The 13508-nt window shown below is 37.0% G+C and overlaps 1 protein-coding gene across 3 annotated transcripts in view; it reads right to left on the bottom strand.

Moving 5' to 3' along the window:
- CCDC50 (coiled-coil domain containing 50) overlaps positions 1-13508 on the bottom strand; it is a 65889-nt gene that overhangs the window by 19623 nt on the left and 32758 nt on the right. For 2 of the 3 annotated variants that reach the window (XM_067738414.1, XM_067738415.1), the window contains exons 5-6: positions 8320-8437; positions 3377-3904 (exon numbers count right to left, since the gene is read on the bottom strand). In XM_067738414.1, coding sequence (XP_067594515.1) covers positions 3377-3904; positions 8320-8437 — 646 coding nt within the window. The remainder of the gene's footprint in view (positions 1-3376; positions 3905-8319; positions 8438-13508) is intronic. The other variant, XM_067738416.1, reaches the window with a different exon arrangement.

Below are 13508 nucleotides of genomic sequence, written 5' to 3'. Positions count from 1 at the left end.
TGATGAGAGTCATAAGATACAAACTTCCAGTTATAAAATAAATGTCATGGGGATGCAATCAACGTACAGCATGGAGACCGTAAGTACTGCATTGCATATCTGAAAGGTGCTAAGAGAACAGATCCTAAAAGTTCTCATCACAGGAAAAAAATTTGTAATTATGTATGGTGACGGATGTTAACTAGACTTATTGTGATCATTTTGCAATACATACAAATATACACTTGAAAGTAATATAATGTTATATGTCAACTATACCCCAATAAAAACAAACAGTTCTATTTTGAGGTAATATCTCTCTAGGTCAAATATTTAGAGGGAAAAAGAAGAGTTTATTTGAACTCTTGATATATCTTTGGAACTTGCACGTCTCATAAGTAGAAAATTTCTACAGCCTGGAATACTAGATTTCTGGACTGACAGGACTGCCCATTAAATGCAGCATACTCCGTACCAAAGGTGAAAAGAGCTTTTGTAAGTATGTAATGAGGAACTTCAGATAGTACCGTGTAAGGCTGTCATTACAGAAAACAGAGGTGCTCTAAAATGTTATTAAACATAGTTAATTCAAAGAAATTACCAAGATGGCTGCCCTCTTTTTGGAAACCCAAACATAATTTGGAAACTAGCTTTCAAAAAACCAGGTGGACCATACTTTCAAGAGTTCCACGTTCATTTCTTAATCAAATTCTTGCTTATCTTTTTCCGTTCATCATTCTCCAGTCTGAGGACACAAGAATCTCCCTCAATAAACACAAACAAAGCTTACCTTTCAAGAAATTCTGATAAAATAAAACTGTTAAAAATACTGGTACTCAAGATAAACTTATCCCAAACTATGGAATAAGGTAATCTGATGACACGTGGATCCTGATACCATTCAAGAGTATTTTGTAATAAGCCATTCTGACACTTGGGGAATATCATAGCAGCATGGTGTTTAATGGCTCTGAGAGGCTGGAAGTTGACCGGCAGAAAATTAATAAGCTGTTGTAATTTAATAGCTCAATAGAGGTGTTTACCCTCAAAGGTGGTATAGATTTACTGCCCTTTAGAAAGTTAACCAATCTTATATTTAAGTTAGCAATTTTATTCTGTGTTCCATTTTCAACCAATTATAAAACCATGTCCTGGGCTTCCCTGGTGGCACAGTGGTTGAGAGTCTGCCTGCCAATGCAGGGGACGCGGGTTCGTGCCCCGATCCGGGAAGATCCCACGTGCCGCGGAGCGGCTGGGCCCGTGAGCCATGGCCGCTGAGCCTGGGTGTCCGGAGCCTGTGCTCTGAAACAGGAGAGGCCACAACAGTGAGAGGCCCGCGTATCGCAAAAAAACCCAAAACAAAACAAAAAACCACGTCCTGCAGATCAATGCTCTTAGAACTAGCTCTTTGCTGTCCTGCTAGTTTCTTCATTATTAAGTTAAATAAAACTTTGGCTTATGCTAACAACTTTAAGAACTGTGCTTTCACAACAGCCACCAGTAACAGACACCAGTATCTAATAATTATATTTTAATGTATCTTCTGACCTATTCTGGGTAGGTGGGGGGGGAAGGGCATCGCAAATTCAGACGCCTACAGGGCCCACGTCGGTAAAGTTTGCAAAGTAAGTTGAATATAAAATGACAGACGCTAGCAGCTATGTTGTAGCCATTTTAGTAGCTGCCTAGTCACACTGTTTTTAAACCCTTATGCTATTAAAATAAAACAGACAAAACATTTGCCTATAACTCCAGTACTAGGGCCTGTGAGTCAGTGTTTGTTTCATATTAGTTCCACCCTTTCTAAGCCTGTTTAAGAAACCCTCAAGTGTACTGAAAGCCATAAAGATTTAACCAGCCCTCAGAGCACACTTAGGAGGTTGGAGTCACAGAATCAGAAATGTAGAGGTCGATGTAATCACCATTCCTCCCCGGTATCTTTTGGACTCCAACATGTCTTTCTAAATCTGGATCCAGTGTAACTTACTCATAAAGCCTACTCCACGTAGATTTTATCACTTCCTCCTCTACTGCCCCACAGCTCTTTGTTAAAAGTATATCAAATTTGCAATTGTTTGTCTACATATCCATCTTTTTGGCTTGACTCATGAAACTTCTGAGGCTCAGATCCAAGCATCCATCCCCAAACATAAAGCCTGAGGCAAGAATATTTGTGGCAGACACTCATTTGGCTTGCTGAACTGAATTTTCATTTTCTTTATCACCAAGTCCTTTAAAAACTTAAGGACTAACATGATAGGAAGAGATAACATGAAAGGAGGAACCAAAAAGATCAACCTGAACCTGCAATCTAGAAACTACTTTCCAGACCAGAAGTAGAGGTTGGCTGGGCAACAGTAATGGAAGTTAAGTAAGAACAGTCATCTCCTTGGTACTTTTTTCCCCAATAATCCTCGTATCTCTGGAAAACTTCCATGAGAGCAAAACAGAACTAGGGAGATGAGTATGGTCTAATTAAAACACCAGACAGTGCAGTACTATGACTTGCAGTGGTACAGCCACACGGAAAACATCACAGTGGCAGTTTCCAGACAAGAAGAGAGAGAACCATTACTATGTCAGTGACAGACTTCAGAGTTAGGCCTCATGGATGCCAGAAATTTGAGGTTTAACACTAATGTTCACCTCGTTCTTATATAAGTACCAAGAACTCACCTCATATTGGCACTTCAGAACACCAACTGTAGAGTTAGAGTTGAAGATGGTTAAAGCACAGGAAGGAACTCAAGGCGATTGTTTTCAAACTTTAAGTACGTGAGAATCACCTCCTGGTCTAAAACAAACCCGAATTGCCATGTTGCACTCAGAGATGATAACATATGTAAGACCCAGACATCTGAATTTTTAGGAAATAGCCCAGCTGATTCTGATGAAAACAAACTTGAAGCTCACTATTTGAAAAACGCTATCTTAAGAGATTGCCTCTCCCATCTCTCACTTTAGAGCCGGGAAAGAGGAGGTCAAGAAAATCCAGTACTTCCAGCCCCACAGGTCTTCTAGTTAGGCAAATACTATGAAGGTGGTGTTCCTAAACCTTCTGCGTTCACTGAATCAAAACCAGAAACTCAAGAGCATTGCTTTGGTATCAGAATCTCTGATATATGGTCTTGGCAAATTAAAAATTGTATCTGGGATGGGTACCTCCACTGCAATCTGGAGCTGGAAGAATGTTGTAAGGAATGAGTGTATTCTCTTAGAAGGCAGAGATTTGAGATTAAGTGAATACCTTTTTGTAATATTTGGCTCCAGGATTTATTTCCAAGCCAGGAGCACAAGCCAGAGAGAAAGGACAGGCTGTTTACGATGCTTATTAAATACAGTTGTTTGTGTGTATATACATGATACCAGAACTTCCAACGAGGCTGCCCTTTATTACCTGCATCATGGAGTTGGTGCCGCGCCTCACTCTCTGAGATGGGAGGAGCCCTGGGCCTGTGCTTCCTCTCTCTGTGCTCACCTTGCCCACGGTTGCTTCTATATACAGCTTCCTTGTAGTGAAGCTCTGCTTTCTGTGAGGCCTTGGGAGAAAGTTGGTCTTGGTGCCTGGACTGTTTTTCCCAATTCCGAGTTCGATGGCTATGGTTAGCCTCCCAGTCTTCCGATTCAGTGCTCAGAAACACCTCACCACTGATCTTGGGGAGAGGAGGTCTTCGGAGCCTGTCATGACCAGATCGTTTCCTTTCAGGCTGCTCAGTGTTAATTTGGGGATTGTCCCTCGCTTTACCCAAGCTAGAGGACGAAAGAGGCTTCTCTGATGAACGATGCTCTTCCAGTTCTTCCAAGTTCTCCTGTGGAGGTTTCGATTTCTCCTTTCTCTGCTTCACAGTCTTTTCCTCACTTTGGAGTCTATAAGACTTTGAGAAGCCAGAACCCAACTCCCTTGCCCTCCTTGACCGTGGCTGGTCTGAGTGGAGGTGGAGGAATGTGAAAAATAGAAATGCAAGTTAACTTCATGAGTGTGAACTCACTACAGGACAGAGACAGGGCCCAAGTTTAACATATTTTAAAATGAAGAGGATTACGTTTTCAATTTAACAAACTGAAACGAAGGGATGAGCATTTGCTGGAATGGTCCATGCGTACATGAAGGATTCTGGTACATAGACAGAAAGGTAGAAAACTAAAATGAAAGTAAGTGAAAAAAAGTAAATCTGAAAGAAGAGCTGGATCATGATTAGCGAAGAGTTAACACATACTTTAATATTTGCCAATAACACAAATTCTAGTCATTAAATGTTTAATTCTATTTATAAAACCAATTTGGAACTAGTATATGGGGGAAAAGTGAGAGCTGAAGGAGTCTTATAAAACGGAAAAAGAATTAAGCTTTGTGATTCCAGTCAGAGACTTTCAAATATTCTTATTGGAAATAACAATAAATCTATGTCAGAATATTGCTAATTTCTACTCAGTCCACTAGAGTGATGAGCCACAGATTTTTGTATTCCTCTGTCCTTTCCCCATAGGTGGCCAAAGCCAACAATCCCAGCCATGTTACGGTTCAGTGTGGAAGAAGAGGGAGTAAAGGAGAATTTTAAGTGAGTAAATGACCGTATTATCTTTGGATAACTCTGTTCCTAATCTTACTTGAAATTTTTCAGAGGAAAAAAATTAAAAAGAGGTGCCATAACAGAATACATAAAAAAGAAGTCACTTCCTAAATACATTTCAAAAAACTTTATGATATTGTTTTCTGGGTATAAAAATACAATATGTGCTAAATATACAAGTCCCTAAGTTTAACACAAACTGCAGAAACAGCACACAGATGGGTGCTTTTTTGTCAGGTCTCATTTAAGAAAAAGCAAACTGTGAAAACAAAGGAAGTAAATTAACAATGCACATTGCAAGAGCGTATTTATTTTAACATTTTCTAAGACTTTTACTTTAACTGGGAAGTAACAAAAAGAAATCCTAATTCTGTGGAAAATTGCTAAGATAGCCAAGATTCCCTATTGGAATTAGTCACTCGCTGAACTGCTTTTGAAACAGCTACCGTAATTGGGTGGGATGTAGAAAAAATAAACGACCATAAACTTCCTTAGTTATTACGGGTTTTGTTTGCTTGTCTTGGGTTTTTTGTTTTTGCTAAAGTGTGTTATTGTTATCTAATGAAGGAACAGAGGTGGGGAGGTGTGTTATATGTATCTCTTATGCCATAAGCTTCCACTAAAAACTCCAAATTGTTTCCTCTTGAGCTTTCCAGAAGAAAAGAACATTTGCCTCAGAGATGACATCTAAATTAAAATCTGTCTTCTAAAAAGTCTGTAGAGGTATTTATCTTCATAATTTATGGAAAACTTATTTTTTACATAAGCAGAAGTGAAACAGAACAATTACTCTCTGTAATAAAATAAAGTATCTACTCTTTTAGCCAAACTGTTATTTTAGGAGTATCTTGACAGCTGAGAAAGAATCACTTCACTACTGCTGTGAATTAACATAATACTGACCAGCTACATAAATGATGACCCCAACTAGGAGACAATGGTTTAGTGTTAATACCTATGTTCCCACAGAAAACTGCAGAAGTGAAGCCTGCCTTTAAGCCCAAAAAGAGACAAGAAAGGTTTTGTTTTCAACATGGATTTGTCAAGTTATGACTGTTTTGTTTTTTATTTTTACTTCTTTCTAAAAAGTTAACAAATATTAGTAGTTTTACTTTAGGGAAGTGTGTTGCAAGAATTAGAACAGAGCTGTCACTATGTTTTCACAGAGTTGACAGGAAAAAATATTTATTGTGATCACTTGTGATATCTTTAAACCTGGGAAAGAAAAAAAAAAAGAGAGAGGGGGTGGAGGAATCTGTTTGAATCCTTTAAAACCCAGTTCAGTTAAGGACTGAGACTTTTATGTTTCTTGAGACCAAGTTATTTGGCAAATATAATTAACTTCCTTATAGCCAATACATACATACATACATATACATGTATATACGTATACATATATATACACCCACACATATGTTTGCATATATATATATATGCATATGTATATGCAAACATTTGATTTGTGTGCTTCCATGTTTGTCTTTCAAAATAAAATGATTTTTGTTTAAATAGACAAAATACTATGTAGTACACACATGACATTAATATATGTATAAATAATAGTACTTTAGAGTTCGTAAGTCTTCAGAAAAATTATGTTGTTTAATCTTCTCAACATCCATGCGAAGGATTTATTTTTAGAATCTCCATTTTAGAGATGAGAAAAAGGCTTAGAGTGATTCCAGTAGGTAACTTCCTTAACATTACAATTTTTCTAAGGAATGGATGAAACGTGAATCAAGGTCTAATGACTCCAAAGACCATGACTTAAAGTCTCTAATATGCTTGCAATACAGGTAAGTGGCTTTGAAAAAAAAACATGGATTCATAAATGAATAAGATATACCATTTCAATCAATATAAATCTGACAGATGTTTTGGATAATTTCAGATTTGTAAAAAATCTATAAATGATTATTCTTAAAAGATTAATTTATTAAAGTTTAAGTAAAATGAAAGCTAAAACAACCACTTCTGTAATGATTTGCTGTGATTATTATAAGACAGACAAAAATCATATTGCGCGCAAAGAAGTACAATTAAAGAATATCCCTTATGTGTTGGGAAAGGACCACTGCAAAGAACGTAAGGCTGCTTTGTAAATATGAGCTGGACTGCAATATGGTTTCTGTGGAACTCAACTTAGTCTAACTCAAAGGCATATAAATGAAGATCACGTGCTCAGCGATATATCGTCTCCCAACAACAACACACCTGAAGAGAAATTCCAACAGTACTTTACAGGCACATGCTCAGAAGGTCATTGTTTTCTCTTACCAATCCCCCTCAACTCCAAAAAAGTAGCATATATGCCATTCTCCATAACTTTACAAAAGCAGTTAAATAGAGATTTGTAAAAATTTTAGGTGTCCCTGAAAATCCATGGAATTCTTAACATAGTCTAGAGAGATGAAACAGTATGTCAGCAGCCTGGTCAAAACCACCAGGCTTGAGTCCCAATTCAAGTTAGTATAAGGTTTTAATAGAGGAATGCTAAAATTAGTACTTTAGTGTACTTAATTTACTTACCACCCTAATGTTTTACGCCAGACCACAATTCTAAGATTTTAATTAAAGCTGACGAGTAACTCTTTACCTTCTGACCTCTAGTACAGAAAAATACGGCAATAATTTTTCTTTTTAAATGATGTACCACATTTGCTTAGAAAGACCAGCATAAGGAAAATGGCTATCAACAAAGAGCTGAGCATTTTACATATGGAAGAACAACACGCCAAGCAATAAGTAGAGAATCAACCTGCTTACTGATTGTGTTATAGAGCTGAGCTCTACTGATTAGGATAGATTTAGAACACTGTGACTGCAAGACTCAAACTATAATAATCCTATCACCTACATATATGTATCTTTCATTCTACTCATCAAAGACAAATACCTACTTACCTTTTACAATGAAATTATAGAAAAGCAATTGACAATTAATTTTCAAGGGACTTGGGGATTACTGACCTTAAAATCTTTACTCTCTAGAAGCTGCTTTTAGATTTTATTTAGCTGGTATCCTAAGTATAGTCTCCAAGCTGAACTACAATAAATACAGACACTAAAAACCATAGGAAATGTCTTTCCTTTGACAGATCTTTAAAAAGGACTGAACAATATTTGTCAATACTCGTTTCCCAACACACTTTTAAGATAAAGATTCACCACCACCACAAGTGCCACCACCACACCATCACCACCACCACCACTGCAAAAGCAAGCACTAGAGAAGGGATCTCTCTATCTCAGAAATTTTTCTATATGGTAATCAAATAGCAAAGAAAGCATCAAGAGCAAAAAAGGAACAGAGAATCTTAAAATTCAATTTTGTCATCAGCAGGTTAACCCATTGGCCTAGGTTTAAAAGATACGAAGCATGGAAAAAAAGCTTTGGTATCCAGTAACTGATAAATGCTGTACCTCCTTTATTATTTGTGCCACTTTGCTGCTTCAAACAGTACTGTCCAGATTTCCTTGAGAAAGATCAAGCCCAGAGGCTCATATGCCACTTTTCCACACCCCAGTTTATGTGCTTAGAATGTAATACAACATTCCAATGCACGCCAAATTTTGCTAAACTATATTCAAGTTTTAACAGCCATAAAAATGGCTCTGGTCATCAAACTAAAGAACAGATGAATTTATTAGATAAGATAAAATTCCACCACAAATCTAAAGGGGCCCTAGGGTCACTTTACAGACAAATTTAAAGGGGTGTCTTGCAACTGAGTCTAAGGATAGAGTAGGTCATGATGCAAAAACTTACCTCCATCTTCATAAGAGTAACTACCACCATAAGCATTGGCTCCAGGGGACTCTGGAAAGTGTTTTTTTCGCTTTTTCTCTTCCTGTAACTCTTTTTCTTGCAAGAGTCGAGCTATGTCCTGCAAATACAAAGAGAAGGAAAATAAACATTACCAGAGAATGAACAAACTCCATACAGTGACCCTACAGGTCAATGGTTTGACATTCCACTGCCAGGCTTTTGTGGCTCTGCCTCCAGCTAGGCTCTCTAGACTTCCTGATATTAAGCTCCTTCTGTCCAAATGCCACAGATGACTGCTCAATAGGAAGGGCACAAGATCCAGATGAGAGGGAAAGGTTTTTTTTAATTGAATTTAAATCTAACGTAACTTGAAGACATTCAAATGTAATGTTCCTAAAGGTGGCTATAGAACAGAATTTTTTAAATACATATTTATGGGCCCTTTTTCCAAGATGATGATTCACTAAGTCTGAATGAGGAAGAGTACCATAATCTATAAACTTTTATAAACTGTATTTACAATGTAATTTGAAAACTTTTTTAAAAGAATTTTTCAGTTGGTTCTCATTTAGCTTTGCATTAGAGGACCACCGTCTTAACTAATAAAAAAGAGAAAACAGTCTTCCTCCTGTCTCCCCTCTGCTCTATCTCCAGGCAAGTTTTTAGCAGTTACTGAGTGATGAGTAATAACATTCTGACTGCGTCCCCTTAACGATTACCGTCCCCCATGAAAACAAAGGTATATACAAATAGCTGCAATACAACTGAATTATAAATGCCTCAAAAAAGAGGGTAAAATGTCTATGGGAGCACAAAAGAGGGAATATTATTTCTACTCAAACAGATTAGTTCAAGGCTTTGCATTAATGTTAGGTTTTGAACAAAGCACTGGATTCCAACGGGTAAGGGAAGAACAGAGAACAGCATCAGCAAAGTTATAAATATTTTAATGGGCATCAATCTAGGGAACAACCAATAGTCCAATTAGAACACTGGATGTGGGGTGTTACAGAGAAAGGTGAGGCTAAAAAACCAGGCAGAAGCTGGATCACAGGCGCCCCTTACAGACAATCTTAAGAAGTCTGGCGTCTGTAATGTAAGGGATGAGGGGTTCCTAAAGGTTTTGAGCTAGAAAGTGACAGTGTTCTGAATTTGAAGATTATTTCTATGAAAGGCCCAATAAAATAGCACATAAACTTTATTCACGTACACTTTTTTGGAAAAAAGATCCCTAGCCATTATCAGATTCTTAAAGATCTTACAAATATGGCAACAATACTCACCGATGCAAATGGTAATAATAGCCATAGGTAGTTTGAGGGGCTAACTTCTTTATATTTACAATGAGGAATATAAAATGTGCTCAGATGTAAATGGTGCAAATTTTGAGGCAAGAATTAATCACTATTCTTCTTTTTGCAATTTTCTGAATAAGCCAATGTGAAGAATATACTAAGACTGCAAGGCAAATAAAATTCATCTGAATGACTCAATTTCTCTTATATCACTGTAGCAGTAAGTTGGATCCTGAGGCTAGGTAAATTAGCAAACGTTATCCATATACTTGACTTTTAATGCTCACAAAATAGCCTTACAAACCTGACTTTATGTTAAGTACATGCCTAAATTCAAACTTATAAATATACTATTAACATATATCCTTTAACTGATTTCTATGCTGGAAACTTCTCATAAGTCTGTAAAATATATACATATATATTTGATAAGTAATCCATGCAAAAGCACTCACAAAATACTGCAGCTCAGAATGAAAGGTAAAGAACACAGTCCCACTTAAAACACAAGTATAATTTTCATGCAAAGAGATCTGAATTTCTAATACTCTGATGGAAAAAAATCCCCTAAACCTAAAGAATATGACGATTTTCTTTTTCTCTTCCAGTTCAAGTCAGAGATGCTTTAGAGACACGGGGACAGAAACATTAACTACTAAAATGGATTTCTTTGGGCCTGAATTCTTTATCTGTAAAATAGCGTCTGAACTACTCAACCTTAAAGTCAAATGTCTTGACACCCTAATGCACCATTGTAATAAATCTGAGAGTGTTACCAGGTACCATCCCCTGTGCCAGGTTCATTCTGTTTGATGTCTTGCAAAGCAATATACCAGTCAGTTAGGAAAAGAGAGGGGCGTGACAAGATAATTTATTCTCCCCAAAGTAATACCTGTTACAGAATTTCCCAAATCCCTATTTATTTTACTGCACAAGTAGGAAGAAAACGTAAACACTTCCCTGAGTTGTCATGTTTACTAAGCACCCAACACTCATTTTCCTAAGTGGTTTGTTTTACTGGAAACAAAAAGTTTCCCTTGATATAACTGAATAACAATATAAAGGAAAATTACCAGGTCCAACTGCCAGTAGAAATTATTAAACTCTACTCCAGGGACTTTATAATTGCTTTGCTGCTATTGAATTTGGTCCTAATTAATACATAGTAATAAGCCTTCTCAATGTGAAGAGCCAAAGTTGAACCAAAGAGAAACAAAGGTGATGCCTCTTTTGTACGATGCATTAGCTAGTCCAAAGGAGGGCTTTTAACCGAGTAGAATAATAATAATCATAATGTGTCATGCACCTTAGCACCCAAACCCTGTGCTCTTTTAACCTCTCAGCTCTTTTCTGAGTAAGCTTCTTCTGTCTGAGAAGAACAGCTAGCTAGACTTGAGGAGTGAAAGGAAAATTGCTGCTATGTTATAAACCGTGGTTTAGCCCAAGTCAGTTTTCTTCCCTGCTCTCCAACATTACTGCACAATGGGTTTAGTGAGGCGATTTCAATATAAAAAATTTCCCCTGAAACAAGCTAAAGATGGCAATTATTAGTCACAATGCTTGGACGCAGCGTAGTCACCCTTGACATAAACAACCTCCTTAGTCTTCAGCTTCCTTCCTGTTAAAGGTTAGTCCAGAACAGCATTTCTCAAGCTCTGTTTCTGAGAACACTGGTATCAAAAGTTTCTCCAAATAAACCAGAAAGCATTCAATAGAAAACATGTATTATATCCAACTCTTTAAACACATTAGCTCATTTTAACACTTTGATAAAAGAAAAGTAACCTGTTATCTTCCTGTAACCCAGGAATTTCCAAATTTATTTTGGGACAGATGCCTTTTTGTTACACAAAAAAATATAAACCTTATGAAACTAGTGTTCAATAAAACATAACTTGGGGAAAAAAATCTGAAAGAACTCATAAGCCCTTTTGAAGTCACATTCAATTATTTTTTAATTAATCAGGTAGACTTACTTTGGGTTAATATGTAGAAACAACTCTGTTGCATACAAGACTTTCTAGTAAATACATTTATTGAAACAACACTCAACTCTGGAAAACTGGAAGCTGTGAGCATAAGTAAGGGCACAGGTAAGGATCCCTGGAACGCTAGAGGAAAGTTATTTTAAGAAAAACATAGATTTACTGATTCCCTTCAATGGGTCAAACATTCTGCTAGAGACCTCCTATAGGGAAACAAGATATGTGGTCAATATCGTTAATGTTCTTATCTATTAAGTGCTAGAAGAAAAGTGATTAACCTAATGTAAGACACGCAAAGATGAGCGCTCTGAGAGAAGCATTCATACAATCAAGGTGCAATGGAGCCCAGAGGAACCCCATGCATCTTTCTCAAGTAGAAGACAAATTACTGAACTGTGGTGCTGGATCCCTTAGGGTATTTTTATGGTTTATGTGATTTTATATCAGGGTTACTCCCCCCTTAAAGTTTCCACCTCTATCATACAATAGTACTGGGATTCAAAATGAGAAAATCTTGGGTATAAAGACAAGCTAAAGGAGAGCTGAAAATGTGATTGTCAAATGACTGTCAGAAGAACAAAAAAAAGGAAGCCATTCCATTAGATTGCTAAATTTCTTTTATTAACTAGCGATTAATATATTAACATCTAACTCAGTAGGGAACTCAAAGCAGGAATAATCCCAAAAGGGTTACTCTATCAGACCAGAAAAAGAGGGTAACACCAATTCCGTTGCTATAAAAACATCAGTATAACTAGGATAAAAAGAGAGAAGAATTTTCTCAACCAGAAGAAACCCACTCACTCCCCGTCTGGCTATATATGTATAAACCTATTTCTAAAGTGCCAAAACATAGGAAAAAATTTCAGTTGCTAAAATTATTATTATCTGAGCTATTCTCTAGATATTACCAACTTATATAAATATTTTTTTAGAACACAAATTACTAATGACCTTAAGAATGCTATGAAAAAGTTCCATGGCTCACACTAGATTAATTTTTAATGTAAATTGGTTACTAAGTTTATCCCTGAACAGTTCACATTATAAACGGCTCCAAATTGTTGGACTAGTGCCACAGACTTTTCATAACATGGTTGGCCATGCTACTGTTTATTTACGCAAAAAAAAAAAAAAAAAAAAAGTTTTTCGCTAAAATAGTTTCACATTCACATATATTTGGACCTAGGTTCAAAGACACACATATGTATACATTCACACACAATTAGTGAAGAGTTTTATTTAAGAATAACTGAGTTAAATCAACTAAACACACCTTTCTTGGCTTCATTAAACAACACTGACAAATGCTAAAGCTGTGACCAAAGAGAAAGATCCCAATAAAATTAATCCCCCCATATTAATCACAAACTCATACACTCCAGTATTACCAAAGGCTACAAGCCCCTTCAACAGGGCACTGAGAGGAGGGAAGGAAGGAAGAGGGAAAGAGAGAAAAGAGGGAGGGAAAGGAAGGAAGGAGAGGCCACAATGCTGGTAAGAATACAAAGGATCTTTTTTAAACTTTTCTACATCTGTCTCCCCAATGGAAATGCTACCTTCCTTACATCTGTGCTCTGTTAAAAAACACGATAAAATTATACCATAACAAAGCTAGACATGCTAATTCACCCACACGAAGTCGTATAACACTACTCAGGAACAATGTTGTTCAGAAAAAAATCTGTCCCAAGAGGAAAGGGGCCTTGGATTCTACACCTGTTTTGGGGGACTAGGAACTACCCAAGAAAGTTGACCCCAAAAATCTCTAAAAGAGATTTGGGTGAAAATCCAGAGAGGAATTTTCCACAGCCCTGCCGTTCAGTAAGAACTCATTAGCTAGGCAGACTCTACAAGGAAGCAGAAGAGCATGGAGGCGGTGAGGAGGGGGGAGAATTCGGACAGTTGA

This window comes from Pseudorca crassidens, chromosome 5 (genome assembly GCF_039906515.1).
Source record: "Pseudorca crassidens isolate mPseCra1 chromosome 5, mPseCra1.hap1, whole genome shotgun sequence".
Lineage (NCBI taxonomy): Eukaryota > Metazoa > Chordata > Mammalia > Artiodactyla > Delphinidae > Pseudorca > Pseudorca crassidens.
This window is presented reverse-complemented; position numbering and strand designations above follow the sequence as displayed.